Source organism: Lithobates pipiens, unplaced genomic scaffold, assembly GCF_037356315.1.
Source record: "Lithobates pipiens isolate NorthernLeopardFrog02 unplaced genomic scaffold, aLitPip1_a1.2 Scaffold_16, whole genome shotgun sequence".
Classification (NCBI taxonomy): domain Eukaryota; kingdom Metazoa; phylum Chordata; class Amphibia; order Anura; family Ranidae; genus Lithobates; species Lithobates pipiens.
Window position 1 is genome coordinate 477,724,889 of NW_027507748.1, and position 27,545 is coordinate 477,752,433.

General features: G+C 39.1%; 1 protein-coding gene across 4 annotated transcripts in view; it reads right to left on the bottom strand.

Annotated features, from left to right (window-relative positions):
* The window catches only part of FARP1 (FERM, ARH/RhoGEF and pleckstrin domain protein 1), a 271,079-nt gene that overhangs the window by 31,983 nt on the left and 211,551 nt on the right, over positions 1–27,545 (bottom strand). For 2 of the 4 annotated variants that reach the window (XM_077482993.1, XM_077482992.1), the window contains exons 11-15: positions 23,503–23,571; positions 21,205–21,280; positions 17,389–17,623; positions 6,199–6,386; positions 2,255–2,344 (exon numbers count right to left, since the gene is read on the bottom strand). In XM_077482993.1, the coding sequence (XP_077339119.1) occupies positions 2,255–2,344; positions 6,199–6,386; positions 17,389–17,623; positions 21,205–21,280; positions 23,503–23,571 (658 nt within the window). The remainder of the gene's footprint in view (positions 1–2,254; positions 2,345–6,198; positions 6,387–17,388; positions 17,624–21,204; positions 21,281–23,502; positions 23,572–27,545) is intronic. The other 2 variants (XM_077482994.1, XM_077482995.1) reach the window with 2 other exon arrangements.

Here is a 27,545-nt window from a genome sequence, read left to right on the forward strand (position 1 = left end):
AAAATGAAAAATGGTTTTCAAAATGTTTTACAAATAAATATGTAAAAAGCGTAGTGTGCACTTGTTTTCAGCCCTCCTGAATCAATACTTTGTACAACCATATTTTGCTGCAATTACAGCTGCAAGACTTTTTGGGGATGTCTCTACCAGCTTTGCACATCTAGAGAGTGCCATTTTTGCCCATTCTAATATGCAAAATAGCTCCAGCTGTCAGATTGGATGGAGATCATCTGTGAACAGCAATTTACAAGTCTTGCCACAGATTCTCAATTAGATTCAGGTCTGGACTTTAACTGGGCCATTCTAACACATGAATATGGCCATATGTTTAGGGTCGTTGTCCTGCTGGAAGGTGAACCTCTGCCCCAGTCTCAAATCTTTTGCAGACTCTAAAAGGTTTTCTTCTAAGATTGCCCTGTACTTTGCTCCATCCATCTTCCCATCAACTCTGTCCCTGCTGAAGAAACGCATCCCCACAACATGATGCTGCCACCATCACGTTTCACGGTGGGGATGGTGTGTTCAGGGTGAAGTGCAGTGTTAGTTTTCCGCCACACATAGCATGTTGCTTTTAGGCTAAAAGTTCAATCTTGGTCTCATGTGACCAAAGCACCTTTTTCCACATTTAATGCGTCCCCCACATGGCTTCTGGCAAACTGAAAACGGGATTTCTTATAACAATGGCTTTCTTCTTGCCACTCTTTCATACAAGGCCAGATTTGTGGAATGCACGGCTATTGGTATTCGTTTGGACAGATTTTTCCACCTGAGCTGTGGATCTCTGCAGATCCTCCAGAGTTACCATGGGCCTCTTGGCTGCTTCTCTGATTAATGCTCTCCTTGCACGGCCTGTCTGTTTAGATGGACAGCCATGTCTTGGTAGGTTTGCAGTTGTATCATATTCTTTCCATTTTTGGATGACTTCTGAAGGCAATTGGTTCCACTAGATTTTAGATAGGGGTATAGAGTAAAGGGGACTGAATACAAATACATATCCCACTTTTTTTAGAAATGTATTTGTAAAAAAATGTAGAAAATCATTTGCAATTTTCCTTCCACTTCCCAATTATGTGCCACTTTGTGTTGCTCTATCACATAAAACCCCAATAAGATACATTTTTGATTGTAACATGTGTAAAATGTCAAGGGGTATGAATAATTTTCAAGGCACTGTAGTTGACAATGTAGCCTGATAATTGCACTGGGCTGATAGGGCAAGAATATTATTAATTATAATAAAAGTAACTCTCAAGTGGTAAGGCTGCAATATATAAAGAGTGCAAATTCAAAGTATTGCAAATGCTCATTAGTGATTTTTTTTTTTTTAAGTTTTCAAGTGGATACAGAACAAGGACATTTTGCCACATAGGCATATGTGCAGTCTAGCTACATGATTTAAAGACCTACCTTTGTCATCAACAACCAGATACTCACTTTCTATTACTAGTACATGAATCTGATTGGTTGCTCAGAGAAACAAACATTATCTTTCAGACATACATATCTTTCAGACTTTCAGACATACAGTAAATATGTAGCCTCATGTTTAAGGAAATCTGTGTCTTGAGGAACATAAAGTTTCTACTGGTGATTGTGTATAAGACAAAAAAAATGCATTTGCCAGAGGAAGTGTTGATCTCCAGGTTTTATATGACTTTAAAATAGGTCATGTGAACCAAGCTAACTAACCAACAGTAGCAGCGGCTGTAATTGCAGTATAAAGTATATGTAGTCTCAGTTGCATACAGCATACTGTACTGTTTGAGATTTTCCCATCCAGCTCCCAAAACATAATCAAGTCAGGCTGAGTGTTGCTCAGCCATTCAGAGGAAGCTTTGTACTCTATGAATGAATACAAAGCTTCAACTGAACGGTTGAGCAGTCCTCAGCCCAACTCTGTTATGTTCTGGAAGAGGGAAGGTCTTGTCCTGCTGCCAGAACACAGAGCTGTATACAGTATGCAGATGAGGTTGCATACAGTTGATTCATTATACCCAGCTGCAGAAACGGTTAACGAAGTAAATATTTATTTTGGACCAGCCTGGTCCAAATTAACTATTTAAAGGTAGATATAACCTGGAAATCAGCTTTAAGACTGTGGATCACACATTTAAAGAGAAAAGAGAAGTCAAAGGTTAAAGGAGAACACTATAACAAAGATACTGTCTAATGGTGTTCAACCATTTACTGAAGAATAGTGAATGTAAGTTTGAACATATGGATCAATGTACTTTGCAATAAAAGTGGATATTACCACTGTAATGACTTCAAGATCTTTAAGATAGGTGCACTCTGTAGTTGAAACCTCCTTTGCAATATAGTAGGCTTTGTCAGTTGGAAATCTCTGCGGAGAGAAAAATGTAATAGTGAACAGAAAGGAAACATTTCATATTGAGCAGTAGCAATTCATTCATTTGCTTCTCTTGAACAGGTTTAGGCAACATGCAGTTTTCCAACCAGGTCTGCAAAAGTGCATTATTAATGCCTTCATTTTTCACAGAAAAGACAAGCCAAGTCTTGTGTATTAAAGCCCAGCTTTAGCCAAAACAAATTTTGAATAAAGTTAAGAAGTCTTAGGCCTGTTTCACATGTGTTTCAGCTTGCATAAGAGCAATATGAACAGCAAGCCTTTGCAAAGCTATCAGCAAGCTTCAATCAGCTTTCTCTAAGCCTTTAGAGTGCCCATAGCTGCTGTTTGGAAACATTATACACATCTTAAGCGGAACTTTACCCATAACAACTTGATTAAAAAAAAAAAAAAAGAGCATTCTTTAGCAAGGAACATACATTCTACATGAATAAATATGCTACCAAAATTAGTTTGTACTGTAAATTGCCTTCACCATTGTTCCCATTTCTTCTTGCTGGAGGGTGCCATTTTTCTGAAGCCCAGAGCCCCTGAGCAGCACTAAGTCTTTAGGCTGTCAGCAAATCTGCCTTAACAAATTCAGCACAGTGCCAAAAACTAGCGAGCAAATGAGCATGTGCAGAGTAGGGCGAGACATTATATTCCTGGATTTTAAACAGTATAGGCACTCCTTTTCAATATTTTACGAAGCTATACCTGCAAAAGGGGCCAACCTGAAGTGATCTAGTAGGACTCTAGCAGTTCCACTTTAATGGGCATGCAGATTGTCACATAAGTGTCTACATAAGTCACTAGCAAACTTCAGAAGGCTTTCAACAAGCTTCAAGTAGTGAATATTGCTAGCAGCTTGTTTAAAGTGACAATCAATGCTCTCATTAGAATCTGTGTTCAACATTTACAAACTGGAGCTGAATAATACTTAAAAGCTTCAATAATGTTTGCTGCTCACCCTACGCTTATACAAGCTGAAGTCCATGTGAAACATGCCTGAAGAACTCTATAAGGGTTTTTTGCTGTCTGATTAACTGTTGGGGAAATGTCCTCATTTGTTACTTTTGTCACCAGTACAAGAAACAGGCCTAATGCACACATCAGGCATCAAAAAAGTCACTTTTAAGGGTATTTGACTTTTTCTGCTTCTAAATGCTCCTCCATGTTAGCCTATGTGTCCCATTCACATATAGTCATTTACAGGCATTTAGAGACTGAAAATAAACCCAGAGCCTGTGCATTCAGAAGAGGAGCATTTTGCTGCGAACGAAAACGCCGGACACACACCTAAACACGTTAGTATGGTCAAGCATTTGATTTTACATTAATTTCAATGGCCAGAATAAATTCATATCCTTGCCAATGAAATGAAAGCTCAAGCGCTTGATGTGCTTAAACGCGTTTGCAAAAAAAAGGTAGCTTTAGGTGCGTTTTTAACTCTGCTTTTCTCCTGTCTGAAGAAAGGCATTTAGAAGAGCTGGGTAAATGCCCAGTGTGCATAGGACCATAAAGTGCAGAGGCTCTTCACCCAAACATTTTTTGGTTAATGTCTTTACCCCTGGTGGAGAGATTTCACATCTCTTTCTGATGTGTGGCATAAGGGGAGGGGAAACACAGACAGCAATATAGACTAGATGCCTGTTTTGGCTGGTGCTGGGCTTTAAAGAGTCTGTAGAACAACTGTGTGTTTTTCCCATATCAATAAGATCACCTTGTCAGAAAATACACAGGTTGCAACAGGCAACACACGCAGTTTTTCTTACACTTTTATATGCAAGATTTAAAATATTCATTATAACCTCACTAAAAACAACACTTTTCAAGTGCTCTGAAATGGCATAGCTGAGCAACAGCCATACCCCTCATCACAACTGTCCTCAGAAAGACTTTTATATCAGAGACAGGGTGGGACATACAGTTAGGTCCATATATATTTGGACACCGGCACACATTTCAAACTTTTGGCTCTGTCTGCCACCAGAATAAAAATAAAATGCAACAATCCAAATTAGTTTGAAGTGTAGACTTTCAGCTTTAATTCAAGGGGTTGAACATAAATATCAAGTACAAATTTTAGGAACTGTAACCATTTTTATACACAGTCCCTCCATTTTCAAGGGCTCAAATGTAATTGGACAGTGAATATAATCATAAATAAAATGTTATTTTTTAATATTTTGTTGAGAATCCTTTACTGGAAAGGACTGCCTGAAGTCTGGAACCCATGGACATTACCAAAGACCGGGTTTCCTCCTTTCTGATGCTTTGCCAGGCTCTAACTGCAACTAACTTATCCAGAACTGATCTGGCTTTTTTCTTTAGATGTCTAATCTGGCTTTTCTATTCTTCAGACTTATGAATGGTTTGCACCTTGTGGTGAACCCTCTGTATTTTCTCTTGTGAAGTCTGCTCTTGATTGTAGACTTTGACAATGATACGCCCACCTCCTAGAAAGCACCCTTCACTTGTCTGGATGTTGTGAATGAGTTTTCCTTTACCATAGAGAAGATCCTGCGATCATTCACCACTTTTGTCTTCTGTGGACACCCAGGCCATTTTATGTTTCTAAGCTCACCAGTGCATTGTTTTTTCCTCAGAATGTACCAAACTGTGTATTTGGCCACTCCTAATGTTGCTCCTATCTCTCCGATGAATTCGTTCCTTTTTTAGAAGCCTTACAATGGCTTGTTTAACTTGCAAGGACAGCTCTTTTGAATGCATGAGGTAGGTTCAAAGCAATAGATTCCAAATGCAAATACCACATTTATAATCAACTCCACACCTTTTACCTGCTTAACTGATAAATAAAGAAGGAGTAGCCCACCACCTGGTCATGAAACAGCTTTTGATCCAATTGTCCAATTACTTTTGTTCCCCTGAAAAAGGGGGATGGCTTTTCTTAAGAGCTGTAATTCCTAAACCCTTCTTCCGATTTGGATGTACATACCCTAAAATAGCTGTCCAAAATACCAAGCCATTGACTCTGATTTAGAGTACCTGTGCAAGATAAAGGAAAACCTGCACACATGACCTGTTGGGTGAGGACACGGTTGAGAACCACTACATTATATAACTAAAGCTTGAATATGTTTTGGTAAATACCCCCAAAAAAGCTAGAATTGTGCCAAATCCAAATATATATGGCCCTAACTGTATCTGGCCAGGTCTATGTGAATTATTACTGACAATGTTGCATATTTTCTGGTGCCTAGATCGTATTTAAACATCTTACACAACTGCTGAATTGAAAGCTAAAGTAAGACTGTAAAAATGGGGACTATTTATACATTAACTGTTTGGTTAAATTGATATTTCCAAGGCTTCAATTGAACTTTAAGGTATCATTTAGGAAAAGCTTTGACAAATTGATATTTTTCTTTGCTATTCACAAAGATTAATCTGCCAAACATTTCCAAATAAAAACAGCAATAGACAGATCGAATGTCTTTCCTGCAACCAGGATTGTACAGGGGAATCCCTCCCGCTGAACAGAGTGATTTGTGCTAGCTGCTATAACAGCTGCTAGCTAAAATCTCATGTCAATTCAGGCAGGCTGATTGTACCCAAATTGATTGATCGATAAACTTGGGTACATTCAACCTGCCTATACATGCCTCAAATCTCATTCATGCTGAACTGGCCAAGATTTCAACCCTTTGTGGCTGGGTTTAGATCAATTACATTGTTTTGGATTTCTTTCTTCAGTTTTCATCTTGTATGATCAACCGAATCGTGTACACTGTATCATTTTTACATCTGAACATATACACAAGAAAAAAATCTGTGTGCCATTGCATAAAAATGTCAGAAGGATCAAAATAGAAAAGGCAGAAGAGTACCTTTTTCCGGCTATCCTCCTCATCGTCAGTTCTGATGCAGATGGGCTCATTCAGCAATGGACTGATGAGAGGAGAGGAAGGCTTTCCATCAGGACTTAGGTTTGGAGATAATGTAGAGTTTAGCCCTGTTGTTGCTCCTTGAGAATTAATTGACAGTTCTGAAAGGTGGGGACTCCCTGTTAACGAACCTATAAGCAACAAAGATACTTATTAAGTGTGCTGTACTTTTTAATCCAAACTAAACATAAAATATCAAACCTACTCTAAAGCACAAGCACTCTATTAGACATACACACAGATCTGATACAGTGGGCTTAATCCCCAAGAAACAAATTTATCCACTGACTAATAATTACAAGATTAAAAAAACAAAACAAAAAATAAATAAAAACACATTGGCCCATAGACTAATGCCCCATATTTAGTTCTCCTGAAGGATATGCTCTGCAAATTATCAAAGCAGGGTTCACTTTCTCCAGCGTGCTAGAATTATTATAAAATGGGATATTTAGCTTATGTTTGAGCTATAGGATCATTTCAATTGTTTTTACAAATTAGACATTAGACAGGACACAATATATGAGGGAGTGAATCTGCTTAGCAACTACATTACAGAAAGGACACGTGTTAAGAGAGAATCTACAGAGGTCTACTAATTGACAAAACGCCACTTCAGCTGGGACAAATGACAAAGGCTGGAAGGACTACATTGCCAGTACTACACATAACAGACACAGTATACCTTTTGACGTAATTCCATTCATGCTCCACTGAACGCTTGCGACAGAGATACTAGCATAGCTAGTCATTCATTCAATGAAGAAAAATACACACAGGATAAGAAGTGATGGGCAAACAAATAGCACATCAGGTCTTGACAATTTGAAAGGAAATGCGAGTGCCATTCAGAAGAAACCTGATTAGCCTGTGCCTAGGAAAAAGTCCCCAATCTTATCACAACTGTAAGATTGTGGATTCAAGAAGGTTAGGGAAAAGATTTACAAGAACACTTCCAAAATGTGTAAGAAGGAAATGTGAGAATCTTCATAGGTGTCAGCTATAGAAAGCCAGTACAGCAGTGGAGCACCTCATGGAACTTCAGCGTTAACTGTGGCATTCCCAGTGTTTGTACAATAAAAGATCACTATTTGTCCATGCATTTTGGGAATTTTATTCACCAAGTTTTGTCAATCAACACTTTAAGTACAACTACTCTTTTTGTAGAAAAACTCTCAGCCTCCCTCCCTAGCCCCTAAGCTAATATAACCTACAACTTTCCCACCATGGTGCATACTTACCTCGCTGTGGTGACCTTTACATCCTCCAAGCAGAAATCCTCCCCAGTGCAAGCCACATCTGTGTAGTAACACCCTTACACAGACAATTATGAAGCTGTACTTCTACAGCAGAGATGCTAGAATAGGGGTGCCCTCTTATGTGGCCTGTGATCTCCTGTTCTAGGATGGTGGATCGGCAAACACAGATCTTGGGTTTTCGCCCCACCATTCCAGAGTATCAGTGTTGAGAATGGAGCAGAAGAATGCAGCTGTAGTAGAGAGCAGAGCCTATGCTTCCATAATAGCACCAGCTCCTGTCATAGGCGGCGTGATGCCAAATGCATTACGGATGGGACAGGAACAGCTGGCAATACCTGCAGGGTGATTCATGAAGTGAAAATTGTGTTTGAAGTTTAGATTTTTTTCATTAAAAATCACACTCTGGGCTGCTTTCAAACTGATCTGCAGGTGCAACAAAGTGCACCAGCGGGTTACCTGCACTGAGCCATAGACTTCTGTTACAACCTGTGGGTACTACTACTGAATGCAGGAGTTTTGGTGCACTTTCAGAAAGCGCACCTGCAGAATATAATAGAATTCCATGGCAAAGTGCAGATAACCCGTAGGAAAACCACTGGTGCACGGCGCTGCACCTGCGGTGTCTGTAAACCGCAGCACATCAGTGTGAAAGCAGTCTTAGGTACCTTTCACGTGATCTGTCCGATCAGGTCTGCCTTATGTCCATTTACACCTGCCTACCTCCAATCCGTCTAGGCATATTGGATCGGAGGGCCCATAGAGTAGAGCAAGCGCTGTCTGCTCTGCATATGCAGAGTGGATACGGACCTGACATCCACCCACTCCGCTCATTGTGGTCCACGACTGGTTACCAAGTCACTAAAGTAGCTCTCGCCCTTCAAAAGGATGGGCACCCCTGTGCTAGAAGTATAGCTCCATGATGCCTATTGGGAGTTACTGCGCGCGGGAAGCTAGCACCAGAGGAGATTTTTTCATGGCTGTAAATACCATTGGAGAAGTATGCACTGGGTGGGGTGATTTCAGGTTCTAAAGGTTCTGGTTCTAAAAGCTCTTGGTTTCTTTGATAAAGACTCAGTGAGTCATCCCAGTGACTCATTGCTCATTGAAGGGCTCAATTCAAAGGTTTAGACACATTGTGCATTAAAGCACATAGCTCTTCTGTGCTGTCTCTTTGGCCAACCCATAGTGCTTATAGGAGTAAATTGTCATGTAGAAAATGATTAGCAGCAAAATAATGTTATCCATTTTAAAACGTATAAAATTAACATTATTTGCAACATTTATTGTAAAATACAGAGATCTGCTACTGCCGATCATGTGATGAAGTAAAATATTGAAGAATTCTGTATGCTAGATTGCAGCACTTGATTTGCTCTGTCTAAAATAAGCAAGCAGGTTATCTTTACTGAAACTGAACTCAGCAGTGGGGTGCTTTTCATGCTACAGTATGTGTGCCAGCACCCCAATAAAGGTGCTAGTAGGGACATATGTCATTGATATATAATAAGCCTAAAACAGAACTGACTTGACTTCACTAATAATTCATTATTGGACAATATTATATTGCTTTCTATTTAGGTTGTTAGGGTGGAGTTTTTCAGTGTGTCTGGAAAAATGGCCACGTGCAGTTCTAAATCTACAAAACAATATTAAACACACACTTCAGGAAGAAATTACACAAAAGTGTGCCAATTTTATTGATGCTAAAAACCAGTATTACAAATTTAAACATTTTGAAGTATATGTGTATCACAGGAACTGTATTAATTATTGACTTGAATCCTACTTTGCTAAGTATCAAAAAAACAGTTAAGAGTATGTTTACCCATTCACCTATATCTGCAAAGACACTGGCTCCTTGCACACACTGGGAAATGAAAAAGGGTAAAAGCAAATATCCAAACCAACTGGTGCCATAAAATAAAAACAGAATACTCTAGCACCAACTTACACAAGACAGGCAACAGTGTGAGGGCATAGAAAATCTTGGTCATTCACAAATCTAAAGATTAAAAAGCATGCAAAAATCTTCACTTCATGAACAAACTACCAACAACCTAGCCTACAGTTCACTAAATCTATTTACCGTCACAAACGAAATCAGAACTTGTCCAAAGACTTTCCACTACATACATATCCAAAAAGAAGGTGATCTCATGAAAAATTAAGCAATTTACATTTAAACGAAAATTACACGAGACCATGAAAATTAATTATATCCTTTAGAAGCTGAGAAGACAAAGTTACTACAATTCATTGGCCAGGATGTGGAAATTAATTTGCAATTACATCTATTTAGAGGCATATGTAAGTAACTAGCTTAAATCTAAATGCAATTGTTATTAGCCAGGTTTTTATATTTAAAGCATTTTACAGATGTAATTGCAATGTATAGGCTTTTTGTATACTTGATTAATAAGTAAAAAAAATAGTTTCACTTTAAATATTTTCTGTATATGGCACCTTAACACAGATTTATGTTGGGTAGAATTCTATAGCCTTTTTATAATATATATATATATATATATATATGTATATATATATATATATATATATATATATATATAAACTTTTCTCTCTTATGAGCAAAACATTTTTTCAACCCTCCTAGAACAAAATTTAAAATCTACTGCCTTACATTTTTAAAGGCATTCTTAAAGGGTTATTAAAGTGAACTTCTTTAGTCTCCCAATCTTTTTAACACTTGAACACAATGTGCTGAATCAGGCCAGCCAGTAGTAAAGCCTTATAATTATTAACTGTATTTCAAAAGTGAACATATTTTTCAGCCTTCTGCTGTGTTAATGATTACTTGTAAGAATAACTGGGCCTGCACTTGGGTGGACATACTAAAGAATTCAATAACATCGGTAACTGTAAGTTACAATTAGCTGTTTAAGAATCTCTCAGTTGAATAATGACCTAAAACTGCTTACAGAATCTTCCCAGAACCCAAAAGCACACAGTGTAGTTATTAAAAAATACACAGAGGAGTATGTAATAGCAGCGGCAAGCCAAAAAATATTTGTTCCTTAAAGCAAACATTTTACATTTGCTAGCATAGCAAATATTGCTAATGAGAGTAGTCTAAGATGATTACTGGCTAATTAAAGATTACTTTTTAAATGTTTCTTAAAACCCACTGTTTCCAAAAATCTGAAGATTTCAAGATAAAGATGATCTTTTTTAGCCACAAATATATACAAAGGTATATGTAGGAGCAGGAGGAAGAACCAAGACAAAAAAACTCATTAACAGGTCAAAATCAGTTGAAAACCATAATAATGGCAAAATATTCAGCCATAATGCTGTTGGCGTACATTCCTAAACATTCATTACAAAGAGCTCAAGCTCATACTGCTAATGTTTTAGCCTGTTTTCTTCTGTACATGAATTCAATGTACAGATATGTTCAGCTATTTAGATGTAGTTATAGTCATGTAAAAAAAAGTATACATGTGGAAATTATTGACTTTTTCAACATATTTGATCAGGCAAACATTAGATCCAGATTTGAATAGTGCCCACTGATAAAGGTGATATACTTGCACAAATGACAAATAACATTTCTATGGTGTATTCATTTCCATGATTTAATTTGCCAAATACAGAGAGAGAAAAAGTAAGTGCACCCTACACTTACCACCACTTTAAATCTACGAAATTAGAGTAGCATTTCTATAGTAGAAATTAGAGCGAATTTTGTGTTCCAGATCACAAACTTCTAAGGCTAGGTTCACACATATGCGGGTCCTGTGTGCCCTGTATGACTGGGTACAGCAACCCATTCATGTGAATGGGCTGCTGTACCAGCAAGAAACATGTGGAAAAAGCTTATGACCCTTTTTATAAAAACATGGTAGCATGGAACTGCATGGTAGACCCACACAGAGTTTCCCGATGCATGGGGGTGCCATTAATAATGGCACGTCTGCCAAACCCTGTGGGTTGTGGAATGCATGCGATTACTATGCATTCTTCAACCCACATATGTGTGAACCTATGTGTGAACCTACCTTGGGAAATGTGCAGGTGGAACCTGTCTCACCATGTCCGGATAAAAAAACAAAAAAAACCCCAAGGCTCTCAGAAAGCTGTGAATGCCTATGTTTATGTATTTAAAAAGATTGTCAAATGATTTAAAAAACAATAAAGAAAATAATCTACAAGTTTAGATTGCAAACAATTGCTAATTTGTCCAGAACTGGCTGGCCCAGCAAATTAAACCCAAGAGCAAAAGTGCATGCATCCACAGTTAGAAATACATTGCATCAATTCAACCTGTGTGAGACATGTGTCAATGCATAGCTTTTGCTGATCAAAAAGAGCATAACAAGATTGCAGTCTTCCATGAACCCTACAGGCAAAGACCTGGTGTTCTGGAACAATGTGTGTCAAAGATTGAGTTTGGTCACAGTAACTGTAGACCTATTTACCACAGACTGAAGACAGTATCTCAGGAGCTTAGACTCATAACTGCGAAGCATGATGGTGGAATGTTATAATTTGGGGCTGCTTTGCTGCTTCAGTGCCTGGCAGCTCACAGTCTTCGAGTCAACTTTACATTCTGCATGAGCTCAAAGCATACTTGATAATAATAAGGCCATCTGTGCTAACATTAAAGACTGTATTTGAGTCTTTCAACATGAGAACGTTCCAAAGCACACCAGCAAATGCACCAGGGATGGCTCAGAAAAAAAAAGAAATAGAGGGTTACGGATTCTCCTAGTTAAAGAAGTGATTTTATTCCCATTGATATTTTTTTTAGGGGGTGGGGGTTGATATGAGCAGTTCATGCAAGGAAACCCATAAGAAACTGTAGGGCAGTTATACAAAATGCCTACAAAGAAGTCATTTCCGCTACATGTGACAACATCAGCTTTTGATTCCAAGGGTGCACTTGCTGTTTTCAATGTACACCATTACATCTATTTATAGTTTTGTTGAGTAAATGGTTTAGAAAGGCACATTTTTATTGAGCTCTTGTTCAAGCCTATCACCTTTATCTGTGTGCACTGTTTAAATAAAGATCTAATGTCGGTAATAATGTCCACTTCCAATATGTTGAAAAAGGCAAGAATTTCAATAGCGTGTACTTCAATTCTTCATATGACTATGTCTGCATGTAGCTCAGTCATCTAGTGTCATATGATTCTGTTCAAAGATTTGAGACAACACACCTAACAGTGTGTCTAAAAATAACCTAAGCACAGGTAAATTGAAAATTGGTAAAGAAATTTGGTCAAAACTTCTAATCATGTGAAAGCCATTGCAATGAGCTTTTAGCAAGAAAGTTTGCACATAAGAGAGAAGCAGAGGTCACTATCTTTACTTTGCACCAGTGAATAAAATGCAGATGTTTTTAAGCATGAAATACAGAGAAGCACAGTAGGCAGAAAATCTAGTGTATGTTAACATCTTACCCAGTGACTATGTTATCACCACAGATGGTCAGCAAATTGACAAAAACAGATAACAAATGACAGTTGTACAGTAGGTTGGATATAGGTAAAGTTTTTGGCATTGTTGAAGTTAAGCAATGCATTACATGCACAGAAATTCACCAAGCTGAACATAACATGGGGAGCCAGTGACTTTCTCAGCCAGTACACTCATGTAGTAATGTCACAGAGGTGTCACCATCTCATACTACAACTGCTGTCCATGGTGTAACAGAGTATTTTTCACTAGTGCAAATATGTCATCACAAACATGTTTGAGTAGTGAATATTCTGTAACAGTGATACCTTTTAATGGCAAACAATACCACTTATTAGACCAACATCTTTGTTAGGCATATTATCTGTTAGTCGTTCAAAGATTTAGGCTACATGCACAGTTGCAATTTTTTAAGCTCTTAGAAGCTGATATTAGCATTTTTCTGCTCCTATAAGCTAAATAATGTTATCCGATGTGTCCATGGATACTAACTTAGGCTATTACCATTTTTTTAAGCTTCAGCATAGAGCTTCTTGGAGCGTTTTTTCCAGCAGAAGAAATGCTCAATGCTCAATAGCTGCAAAAACTGCTAACGCTACTAAAAAATGCTTTTGCCAGCATTTTTTTATCCAGCGTTCTTTTAGCTGAAAAAAATGCTAGTGTGCATGGTGCCTGTGGCTTTAGTTGGCCATTAAAGCTTTCTTGCTAATACAGTGCAACATTTGTTCCCTGTTAACACAGTACAACATTCTTTTTGCTTGTTTCAGTGTAAAAACCATTGTTACACCTTGGTCATAAATGTAGTGCTTTTTAAAAAATGCCCCTCCCAGATGAACATCAGTGATCTTTGCCATGGTAACAGCAATCTTAAGACAAATCACAGAAAAAGCAGTGTTAAAAAATGTTTTCCCTTTACCTACCCTAGTTTCTTTTTGATAAAGGCCAGAGTGTAAAAAAGAAGATATAAACAAAGAAGGACTTCTAGGCAGTAAGGGAAATCTGCGTGTTCACAGCTGACAGATAGAGAAAAGCATGGAGAAAGTAAGGCATAACTCTGTTTATCTCCATTTCAGTCCAACAACTATGAGGATAGCCAGTACAACTGTTTAGCAGGTGCTATTCTAGAATGCAGAAGACATTACAAGTGAATTTGAAGATTAGCCTTCATGATATCAAATAAAATAAAATAAAATTCTCTTTCAAGTTCAGTTGAAACTGACTTGGCTGAATTTTGATAATACATTAAAGTGTAACAAAAGGCAAAACTTTTTCTTCCCATTTTAGGATAGAGTCGGGGAAGATTGTGACCCCCGTCAGGTTTTTTTTTGCCATTAGTGTTCCATTGGGGTGATTTCCCTTCACTTCCTGTCCCATAGCCAAACAGGAAGTGAAAAGAAATCACTCCAAAGTGGGGGAATCCCAGTGTGTCACCCAGAACTAGTGTCTTCATTGGAAGATTTCCCCTCTGTTAAGTGTTCTGATGTCAACCCAAAATTTGGGATTTTCTTTTACTTTTGGTGATAACGGTAAAAAGGACAAATAGAGAGGCTGAAATTTTCTAATGCGGCACAAAAAGCAATACAAACCTGACAGGAGTTCTAATCCTTCTTCACTCTACCCAGAATTAATAAAGTAAACATTTTGTCTCCAGTTACACTTGAATTAAAGGCCCATAGCAGAAACTAGGCATTGTTATAAAGAATACAAAATGTGTTAAAACCCTGGCTGACTAGATCACTGTTGTTGCAGGGTAAGGGCCATGTATTCATAAAGGGGTAATTTAAAGAAAGAAACATTAAAACGAGACCAGGAAAAATGTAAGTAACAGAGGATAAAACATGCTGGAGGATGAAGACAGCAGCCCCTTCCATATCCTTTGTTTGAGGTACAGTACATGCAGACAAAAGCAGTGCTTAAAAAAAAAATATATAGATATCTGACTTTATAGTATGTTAACAAATGACAAGAATGAGAGTGAACTTTCCAGGGTTATACACCACATCATTAGTGTTCAAAGCTTGCTTGGAAAACTAAAAAGTAAAGGGCACAACACATTGGATACAAGCAGCCCATGTGTTCGTGGCATTTTGCAGATGTGTAAAACCACCCAGGAATGTTGAAAAAAAAATGGCTTGTCTGTCATATAATTTGTAAAACCCTAAAGATAATCACATACTTCAGTCAACAGATGGCTATTAAGAAGGAAGCCAAATGAGGATTTGCATAAACGTGCATCCTGCTCCTTGCAGACACCACAAATGCTCCTTCTCTCTCTTCCTTGCTCAACTCCACTATTAGGACTATTTTGTATCCTGTACAATAATTTATCTTCTAGGATCAGTCATGGCTAGGTTAACAATTTGGGAAAACAATCATTTTTATTAGTTTTTTTTCACATATTAGTTTAAAGTGACTGTCATTTTCATTAGCCAACTAATGTAGTATAGTGTATGAAATGTTACTAGCACCGGTATAATAGTAAAGCATTATTACATACAACGCAATCTTGCTTCAGAGTCTGCCTTCCTATCTCTTAGCCAGGGCTGAGGTGGCTTTGTTAGTTGATATCATATAAAAAGGGACCAACGAGACCGACTTTTAACAGAATGTTAAAATTAAAGGCGCTTTAACGTTCCAATATATGCTATGCAAATAATTCCTAAAGATAATTCAATGCACAATTACTAAGTGAAATTAAAGGAGGAAATAGCATTAACTGAGCATAACATATACAAATATTTTGAGATGTAGTATCCTCTCAAAATATATAGTAGTAAAGTACTCAAACTGTGAAAAATACCCCCTTTCAAAGCGTGGGTAAAACTACAAAATATCATGTGAGAATAGACTCTACCCTGCAGCACTGTATCACTTCATAATAAACAATAGGCACTGAATAATGAAAATATATTCGATATCTAATCTAAACAATACGTCTTATCACAAGTATGGCTTACAGTATAACCGTGGCACTAAAGTTTAATGTTCAGTTACCACCAGAACACCAGTTATTTTTGCTAAATTACATTAAAACAAGAGGTTGAGCATCAGACTTTAAAAAGGCTGCATTTAAAAATTAGTGCAAATCAAGCTCAACAACTTGAGTGGCCCCTAAATCCATTTCAAACACTGCTATCCTATGTGAACAAATAAAAATTTACAAACAAGTCATCTACAAAAATCAATGTAAGTGCTACTACTGTACTACAGTACAAAGGTCCAATAAGAAATCTCTGCAACATCAATACTAATAACTTATATAATACAATACCTAATTTACTTCTAGAACTGAGTAAAGAATGTGCAAACTACCTCCAACTACACCACTTTTTCTAGCATGCCGTAAACAATTTTAGCCTGTGCAACTTTTAACAGCCAAGACGAATGCTTTCCTATTCAACTGCTCAGCAGCTGAAAATATGTGCACCATCTTCATCACTAAAACTAAGGACGGTATCCTCATCATGCATCTCTTCTGCATATTCCTCCAGCTGAAGGCTACCAAATGAGTAGTTATTTCTTGGCATTGGTGAAGAGCTTAACACTATAGGGTTTCCGTAAACAAGTGGATGGCTGAAAGAATCAACTATGTCTGAATCTGTATCGCTAGATTCACTACCACTACTGGTAGAACCATCAGTCATGGGAACAGCACACATTTGCTCTTGTAGAGTTGCTGGCCGCAATACTGGGCTGCACCTATGTTGTCTAGTGTCAAAAATGCCATTTGACATCATTTTAGCTTCCAGGGCAGCCATTTTGGAAAGATGGCTTATCCTTTGCTCTTCATCTTTATGATCAGTAACTGGTGTGGAAGACACCGGACTTAAAATAAAAGGATCAGTATCAGAATGGTTACGGTAACCAGCCTTAAGTTTCTGAATGTGTGCACTCTCCAGTGATGGGCTATACCTGGTATAGCCATAGCTTTGGCTAACCAGTTCATTGTCTTCTGGAATCACCACCCCATTATTTTTATTGTATGCATTTGCTGAGATATAACTGGAAGAACCTGTCCTATTAAAACTCATATTTGGACTTGATCCTTTACTACTGGGAGACAAAGGAGCAGCTAGGGGACTACGGCTGCCTGGCCCATTGAACATTTCATCTATTAAAGAGCTGTGCCTAGGCATTTTTGGACTCCCACCAGCATAAAAAGACATACCAGCTGAGTCATCATCAATATACTCCTCAATAATGTTAGATGATGACCTAACAGAGGAAATTTGCTGTCTCAGTTTGGAACGTTTGGGATAATCATCTGTTTGATAGATTCCATTACTACAATGAAATCCAATCTCATCATTGTCATTTGTTTGGGACTGAGAGCGGACCAAAAGCGCTCTGTAAATATCATACTCGCTATCTACATCACTGCAGTCAATGTAAGGAATTGAGTTACTGCTGCCATGAGCAGCCCGGGATGCTGGACCTGTGCTTGGCTGGTGTGCATTCTTCATATTAAGCTGAATATGATCTTTGGCTGTATCTTCCCCATCATCTGTCAAATGAGCACCTTCCTTTGCTTTCTTGTCCAGGGAGATCTTCTTAGGAGAGGGGCTTTTGCGCTGCACTGAAGCCTCGATTACTAGCTTTTCTTCCTTGCTTGGGTGTAATGTTTGAATCTCATCAGGCTGGGAACTTTGTGCAAAGGATGTTTTAGGGCTCTATGGCAGAAGCAAAAAACACAATCAAAAGAAGTAATAAAAGAAAGCATAAGAAATGTTGTTGGTGAATTTTGCAGAGATGACATTTAAGCTGTTACACAATTGGGCCAAATGAGAGTATGTATTATTTTTCCCCAGCAAGTGCTCCCTATGAATGGGATGTAAATAGTATTAGGCTATTTTCACACTGCTCAATAGGGAGATGGGTTTTTGGTGCATTTATTTACCGCATTAACATGCACCAAAAGTGCAGCAAGCAGAACATTGAAAAACACAATGTACTCGCTACTGACCATTGTGAAAAGTTCCATAGGATTTAATGGTCATGCGTTTTTCTTCCACTTTTTTATTGCAAAAACAGAAGACAAACTCATCAATATAAAAGCCTTAAGCCTTATCACTTAAAACACACAAGCACCTTTGTGAAGTGTTGCAGACTTGGCTGTTGCTTTCAGTAGCCATCTTGTGCGGTATATACCCCCTTGGAAGTTTCACATTTTATTATAGGACAGTGATGGCTAACCTTGGCACCCCAGATGTTTTGGAACTACATTTCCCATGATGCTCAATTACACTGCAGAGTGCATGAGCATAATCAGAAATGCAGTTCCAAAACATCTGGGGTGCCAAGGTTCGACATCACTGTCATAGGACATTAAATCATAATGGATCCTATTTTTTTTTTACACTTGTCCAAATATACTCTTTGATATCTCACTTAAAATAGCGAAACAAACTTGTGTTCTTCTTGCTTGGGCAAAAAGAGCGAAAGTGGGTAGTGGTCAGAAAAGGTATCGGCTACCAATAAAATTTCCAATAAGGGTAGGAGGAAGTGAATTATAAGCTTTTAAGGGAAGTTCTGCTTAACTCTTTATTAAAAACACATAAAAGGCTGATTATATAGAATGATTATATAATGGCCAATTCTTAGTGTCCTTCCCTTTATGCCACTTATGATCTATACAGTCTTCATCCTCTTGAAACGGACCCATGGCCCATCTGTGACCTTTTGGACCAACGTTTATTATGTCATACCAGGATCAAACTTGACCTTATGCATTATATACATCATACTGAGCAGATAGAGAGGTTTCTCTGTTGCCTAGACATGAGAAATTGGTCTTGATATAATAAGCATTTTATATGTCTTTAATAGATATTGAAATTAAACTTTCTTGGATTTTACTCTAAAAATACTATTTTTATCCATTGCTCTTTTCAAAACTTCTCCAACTCTGTTAAGTTGTGTACCTCTAGGATTTCTCTGTATTTTGCTTTATTTATTTTAGCCTCTACCTTTACATGCCTTCCGGGACCTGTTCCAGGGAAACATCCCTACAGCAAACTTTACCACCCCCGCTCACTTGAAACCTCATTGACTACACACAGGTTATCTCCATGTTACTATTACGCAAGTCTGGAAAGAACTGGCTGCACCATAGACTATTTATATGAGTCACATTTATGCTGTTCATTTTGTGTTTTTGCACTATAATTTATTTAAATCACTTTGCAAAAATATTTTCACTGTATACTTTAGTTGATTAGTGTTAAAAAACAAGACAACAAAATGATATTTGTTATTCCAAGCTCGATGACCATAGAACATAAAAACTTTAGAAATGATCAGGGGATTGAACACTTTTTTTTATAGGCTCTGCTGAAGGCTATAAATGTGTTACAATTAGAAATTTAAACAACTGAACAGATAACTGCCTCTGCAGCCAAATAGTTGTTTTAGCAGAACCTAGGCAACCTTACTGTGCAACTGTCACACCCTTTATACATCACAGTCAAATTAAGCTGTTTGATGCAACGACAATCTATGTTTATAGCTTAGGTCCTCAACTTATTTAAAATAAGCCCATATTTTGCCCTTCAAAAGATTCCATTTAAAGGAGAATTTTGGAGCTAAAAAAAAAAAAAAAAAAAAAAAAATCTATACTCGCCTCCATGCCGCAGTGTCGGTCTGATGCTGCAGCTGTCCTCTGCTGGGTCTAAGCCAAAGTGCTAATTGATCACATGACTGCAGATCACACAGTTCCCATGCAGCTCTGAGCAGAGAGCGGTGACTGTCAGTCACCGCTTTGTGATCTGCACTTCCAACACTCACTGAAGCGTCAGGATGGTGAGGGGGCAGACACAGCTGGCTTCAGCTCTAAGTTGCGCTCTGAGAGTGGAAGTCATCTGTCTATCAGGCAACTGGATGGATCCTGACAATATGGTCGGGATTCTTGCAGAACCTGAAGCGGCTCTGTGATATCAGCCGACAGTGAACTCTAGCCTAATATTAGCTGACTTTGGGTCACAGGAAAGTAAAAATAAATATACTCCTGTGACCCAGAAGAGAAGAATGGACAAAAAAAAGCTTTGGCCATACTCTTAATTTAGCCTAACCCCAGCAGTCTACAATTACCTTCCTTTCATTCAGGAAAGTACTGTGCAACCTACAAGTCCCTGGAGCTGAACTTTATACTGGTTGATCCAGTTCTGTCATATGGAGTGGGTCACTTGGTCCTATACCCAGGTATCGCCTTCAGCTCCTGGTTTTAAACGTAGCATCAGGGGAACAGAGGAAAGGCAAGTATATGCTGGAGGGGGGTTAAATCACTATTTATTATTTACCCTTTAGGCTCCATGCACACTAGCTTAAAAAACGCTCCTAGCAGCAGCATTTTTGTTTTGTTGTTTTTCTTATAAGTCCATGCACACTATTTTAGTCTAGAAGCCTTTTTGAAGCTTCATCTTCTAGGAGCAGTAAAAAAATATTTTTTTATTAGATTTTTGCTAACAGAAAAAAAAGTTGAATGTACCCAACTGCTGCTAAAATGTTGCTACAACAAAAATGCTATTTTGAGCATTTTTCATCCAGCATTTTTTGGTGTTTTTTATTTAGCTTATAGTGTGCATGGAGCCTTAGAATTATCTGAAGGTTATTGATACCCGGGAGGCTCTCACATCATACCCACTCCATAAGCTCAAAAATACCACTGTATTCTAAAATGCCAAACTTTTATCCAGCTACCATGTACAGTAACTGCAATCACTCAGTTCATATTGCTCTTCTACAGGACAGGGGGCATGTGTCTATTTGGCAGCAACTGACCAGTGCTATTGGCACCGAGTTTCCAAGCTTGAACAATTGTCAATCAGGATTTTCAGAGATTGTGGAGGTACATGTAAACCTGTGGTGTCAGGCTGGCACTGGAACTACAGGCATAGGGGTCCTGTAAGCCCCAGGGAAAGAAGCAAAGATACATCCTGACAATGCTACCATGGCTATACACCTGTGGTTAGAGTGGTCAAAACAGAACAGGAAGCCTGCAGCATTACGGGGACTGGCAGGATCATCAGTTGCATTATGGTTTGTGAAAAATAAAGGCAATAATACATTTATTAGGATGTTAAATGGAAGGCACATTGTGAATTTTATATTTTAGGATAACACACTTTCATGGGCAAAGCACAGGTTTGTCCAAAATCTGTATGCATATATGTATTTTTAGACACCATTTTAGTAATGACATCAATATTCTTTCAAATATCAATATAATATAAAAAAAAAATATACATATACTAACTTGTTTTGGCACCTCTAAAATCTGCTCAGGTGAGTGGGTAGTCAGACTTCTTATAGAACAAAGCTTGCTGTGCTTCCTGTAAAAATAGAGTTTATGTACTTATTTTTTTAACTGATGCACATTGAAAGTCATTCTTCACCAACCTCCTTCAATTACTGATGTTGCACATTTACCCAGTAACATCAAAGATAAATGTTTTCTGGTGGTCATACAATCTTTTCATTGATATTCGCTATGAATGATAAAATATACAAGACCATGACTATGTGTGCAATACAAATACTCATAACAAAGTTTTAGCATGACTGCTTCTATTCAGTGTTTGCAACTAGAAATGGGGATAGGACTTTTAGCACTAGTAATTGTCAAGAGTGGATTGCCTCAGTGGGATTTTCTTCTTTCAGCAGGCATCATGATTGACATTGATCTGCATCATTAAATGTGTGATTGACTTTTTTTTCTTTTAATTAAAGGACTTGTCAAAAAGTGTCAGGGTCTTTACGGTTTATTTATTTTTTTGTGAAAGATGGGGCTTCCAAATTCCAATAAACCCCAATAACCATTGGGCCAGGGTTGTGACAAGGAGGCCTAATCATCATGGGGATAAAGTACTTTCCCAAGGGGTTCCCTTCCCTCCCAATATACCCCATCATGTTGAGGGCAAGTGGCACGGCATGGTGCACGCTTGCCCCATTCCACCCTCTTTACTGCCCACTCAGGCTGCATGATTGGATAATGGTATGGATTTTTAGAGGGGGGGGGGGGGGGGGGGGCTCATGCTTTTTTGTTGTGTGAGCTCCCCTTTAAAATTCATGCAAACTTCAGTCCAATAGGGAATTTGGGTGGGACTCCACGCCAATTTTTTTTTTTGCTGTGTTTCCCATTAATATCTATAGCAGTCCCTCTCTCGTTTTGGAGTAGAGTCTGGTATAGATAAGAGAATCCCCATTCACTTTCTTTACAAACAGAAATAAGCGACTGAGAGTTGTCATTTACCAACAAATTAAACATCACATTTTTTTCTTTGTTAATATCACTTTTGCTGTAGTAATTGTTTTACTGTAATCATTTTGTGATTTTAATGCTTTATTTCAATCAATATTAAAATTGCTGCCCTCCACTAAAAGGAATTTACATTTTTTTTATGCTTTGGTACTATATATGTACCATTAGAGTGCAATGACCTCATGCCATTGGTTTGACAATCCCTTTTTTGGGCATCAAGCTTCACATATTTAACCCCTTTCAGGCGTTTAGTGCTAGAAATAGTGCCTGTAAAGTGCCTAAAAACCGCCTCCCATTAATTTCAGGGTGACTTTTCACACTGGGGCGGTGCGCTTGTGGGCTGTTACGAAAAGTCCTGCAAGCAGCATCTTTGGGACAGTTTGGGAGTGGTGTATACAGAGCTCCCAAAACGTCCTGCCTATTGAAATTAATGACATCAGAAAAGCAATTTGGAAGCACCATAACAAGGGCACTTTTAACCCCTTCTTCAGCCATTAGTGGGGGTTAAATGCACCAGCTACAGGCCAAAAAGCACCGCTAAAACAAGCTGCGCTTTTAATCTGCTAATGCTTGGGCAGCACCAGTGTGAAAGTGGTCTTAAAGCGGGATTCCACCCTAAAGTGGAACCTCCGCTGATCGGATCCCTCCCCCCCTCCGGTGTCACAATTGACACCTTTCAGGGGGGAGGGGGGTGAGGATACCTGTCAAAGACAGGTATTTTCACCCACTTCCGGGCATAGACTCCCGTGGGAGTCTACGCCATTTCCTGCCCTGCCGCGCTGTCTGCTGGGACACACACGGGAGATTTCCTATTGCGCGGTGTGGCTCGCGCATGCGCAGTAGGGAACCGGGAAGTGAAGCCGATTCGCTTCACTTCCTGATTCCCTCACCTAGAATGGTGACTGCAGCAGCCGAGAGATCGATCGGCCTCGGCTGCCGGCATCGCTGGAACCCGGGACAGGTGAGTGTCCATTTATTAAAAGTCAGCAGCTGTATTATTTATAGCTGCTGGCTTTTAATATTTTTTTTTTTTGGTGGAATCCCTCTTTAAGATGCGTTTTGCCGTGATTGCAGAGTGGTTCTGTCACACCACATTTGGGGTGTCATTTACAATTAATCTGATTCTGACCGTGATCCAAATTGCCAAGTGTGAATGAGGACTTAATGTTTTTTAACATCAGCTCTCACCGACTTTGCCAAACCAGCCTCAAATGAAACCTAGGTTCAGCTAACTCCTATTGTCAAGACATTTTCTAAGCTTTTTGCATCACAAGATAAAAAATAACCTCTCACCTTTCAAACTGTACTTTTTTATGGCCTCCTTCTTTCACATAATCCAAAACTTGCTTCTGCGTACGACCACTGACAATAAATCACAGCAGATTATTAATGACGTTTTTAGTCAATACAGTTTGGTATCATACATGTTTCCAAAATGCGTTATCAAGTAAGGATTTTTGGTAGAGAGTTTTGTATGTCTCTTCTGCTATATAAAAAAAAATGTATTTACCCGTCAAGTAAAATGTTTTCATATATACTGCCTGCAGCGCATCTTACAGACCAGTGGCGTAACTAGAAATTTCAGGACCCTGGTGCAAGAAACCATGAAGGTCCCCCCTGACCCCCGGCTGGGACCCTTCCTTCCGAGCCTGGTAATGGAACACCAAGGCCTGGTCGCAAGTGCAACATTTGTGAGCCTAGTTTTGCCACTGGTGTCAATAGTTTTTTTTTTTTTTTTTACCATTTATTTATTTATAAATAAATGGTATAAAATTCTATTATATAAAAGTATTTTTTACAAGTTTTCAAGAGTTGGGGGGCTTTGGTTAAGTATCAGGGGTCTAAACAGATCTCTGATGTTTCACCTTTGAGATAGAGAAAGGAGATTGAGGGCAGAGCCTTCAATTTCCATCTCCGCAGCCTCGGCTGCACAGAATGAATTGACAGGAATAGCTGTGTACAAAGCTTCCCGTTCATTCACAAACTGAAGCATAGTGAACACAGTTTAGTAGGTTTTAGTTATGAACAGACAGTCAGTAAATGGTAATAATCACAGACTCTCCATTCAGAAAAGGCTTCCTCCTGATAAATACCCTGCAGCAGCCCGCAGGAGGGGGGAGGGGGCATGGATTCCCCCTTCAAGAGCATACCAGGCCCTTTGGTCTGGTATGGATTTCAAGGGTAACCCCCCCCCCCCCCCAAACAAAAAGAGCGAGAGAGGGAAGAACAGATCGGAAGAGATGCCGGAGTGCCCTAATAAATTACTTTAAAAACATGTGTAATGTGTTTTACTTTTGACACTTTTTTAAGGTGAATAGGTAGGGGGACGATGTACCCCATACTTATTCACATAGGGTGAGGGGACGGGATCTGGGGGCCCCCTTTGATAAAGGGTGCTTTTCCAGATTCTGATAAGCCCCCTTCCCGCAGACCCCAAGAACCAACGGCCAGGGTTACATAGTTAGTAAGGTTGAATAAAGACACCAGTCCATCCAGTTCAACCTGAGTGTCTACAATTGTCCCTATATCCCACACTCCCATCGGTCCCTACCCTCAAGGAGCCCACAATCCAAGGTCCCCATTCATATACTAGGGCCAATTTTTGGACAGAAGCCAATTAATCTACCTGCATGTCTTTGGAGTGTGGGAGGAAACCAGAGTACCTGGAGGAAACCCACGCAGTCACAGGGAGAACATGCAAACTCCAGGCAGGTAGTATTGTGGTTGGGATTCGAACCAGCGACCCTTTTTACTGCTAGACGAGAGTGCTAACCACTACCCCACTGTGCCTCCCTGGGTAGTCGGGAAGAGGCCCTTGTCCTCATCAACATGGGGACAAGGTGCTTTGTGGCCCCATGACCCAAAGCACCCAACCCCCCATGTTGAGGGCAGGCGGCCTGGTACAGTTCGGGGGGGGGAGGCGCTTGCTCGTCTCCACCCCCTTTCCTAATCTGCCAGGCTGTGTGCTCGGATAAGGGTCTGGTATGAATTTTGGGGGGACTCCCGAAAAAAAATACCAGACCAACGGGCCTGGTATGCTCTTGGAGGGGGAACTCATGCAGTTTTTTTCTTACATTGTGCATGGAGTTCCCCCTAAAGATTCATACCAGACACAGTGCCTGGTATTGTCAGGGATCAAAGTCTGATCCTTGTTCATTGAAGTCGGATGCATGTCAGACTTCAAGTTACAGGGCAAGTGGGATCCAAAGTGGAATGACTGTCATGTCATACCAGTGTGAACCAGGCCTAAAAGGTCAATGAGTTTATGGACCCCTGACAGACCCTTGCATCTTTCATCTAGTGTGGCACTAAGGTTACTGGATTCTGAGTCATGGGGAAAGCAAAAGAATTGTCAAAGGATCTGCAGGAAAAGGTAGCTGAACTATATAAAACAGGAAAGTGATATAAAAAGTTATCCAAGGAATTGAGAATGCCAATCAGCAGTGTTCAAACTCTAATCAAGAAGTGGAAAATTAGGGGTTCTGTTGAAAACAAACCACGGCCAGGTAGACCAACTAAAATTTCAGCTACAACTGCCAGGAAAATTGTTCGGGATGCAAAGAAAAATCCACAAATAACTTAAGGTGAAATACAGGACCCTCTGAAAACATGAGGTGTTTCAAGATGCACAATAAGGAGGCACTTGAAAAAAGACGGGCTGCATGGTAGAGTCGCCAGAAGAAAGCCATTACTACACTAATGCCACAAAGTATCTCACTTACAATATGGCAAATAGCACAGAGACAAGCCTCAAACCTTCTGGCACAAAGGCAGTTGGGAGTGATGAGACCAAAACTGATCTTTTTGGCTACAACCATATACGCTACATTTGGATAGGAATCAACAAGGCCTATGATGAAAGATAGAGGTGGATCGCTGATGTTTTGGGGGGGGGGGGGGGGGGGGGTATGAGCTACAAAGGCACAGGGAATTTGCTCAAAATTGTTGGCAAGATGAATGCAGTGTGTTATCAAAAAATACTGGAGGAACATTTGCATTCAACCAGGAAGCTGCGTATGGGACGTATTTGGACATTCCAACATGACAACGATCCAAAACACAAGGCCAAGTCGATCTGTCATTGGCTACAGCACAATAAAGTGAAGGTTCTGAAGTGGCATCTCAGTCTCTTGACCTCAATATCATTGAGCCACTCTGGGGAGATCTCAAAACCTGCAGTTCATGCAAGACAGCCCAAGAATTTACAGGAACCGGAGGCTTTTTGCCAAGTGGAATGGACAGCTTTACCATCTGAGAAGATAAAGAGCCTCATCCACAAATATCACAAAAGACTTCAAGCTGTCATTGATGTTAAAGAGGGCAATACACGGTATTAAGAACTGGGGTATGTAAACTTTTGGTCAGGGCGATTTGGGTAGATTCTGTTGTCATTATGATTTAAAAAAAAAAAGTAAACACAGTTGATAATTAATGGCTTCAGCCAAATACTATGAGTAAAAGAAAAGTTTTTGTGTTATCATTCATATTCTCTGAAAAATGGCCAAGAAATCATAAATCCTGCCAGGGTATGTAAACTTATGAGCACAACTGTATAGGTAAAGGGGTCCTACGTGGCTCTGAAACGTTGCACTTGTCTCTGTGATGTGATCTCTCTGCAATAAACAAACTTTTGAACAGTGATTTTTGCCTGTCAAGACCCATCACAGGTGGATGCCATATAAAAAGGTTGGTTGGTGATCTGAAGCAAGTACAAAAATTCTGACTTCTATTTATTTGTGGCTTTCCCGATATGCTTACTTGTTTGAGATCAGTGACAAAGTATTGTAGCCAGTGGGTCAGCCTAAAAGTCAATAGACCAGCATTCTCAGGGGTTCCCTGTATTTCTCATGACAGGTTTCTAGTAGGCAGATTTAGAATAGATTATTTTCTACTGACTTAAACAGTACAAAATAAATTTTAATAAATGATATCACAAATATATTCGTTGCAATGTTGATTCTATAGCATACCATTTTCATGAATGGTATGACTTTTATAGATTTCATTTAATGTGGTATAATCAAGTAGGACAACCATCTGGATGTACAAAGTGGTTAGCAAAGTGGTTAGCTACTGAACACACAACTCCTTTACTTTGAAAACCTTTCTAATGTAGTTTACAAAACAGGCCCTTTATATACATCCAAATGTATGAGACAGAAGAAGCATTCTAAATGATAGAGAAAATATACAATACTAAATCACATAGAATCAGTCTCATTGTGCATGTACCTGCAAGTAAAACTCAAAACCCGAGGGCTGAAGATGTAAAACAGGGTTGTGTGTCATGTTTTCTGAGCGAGACATATCAGGTTTAAAAGACAGTTTGACAGGTA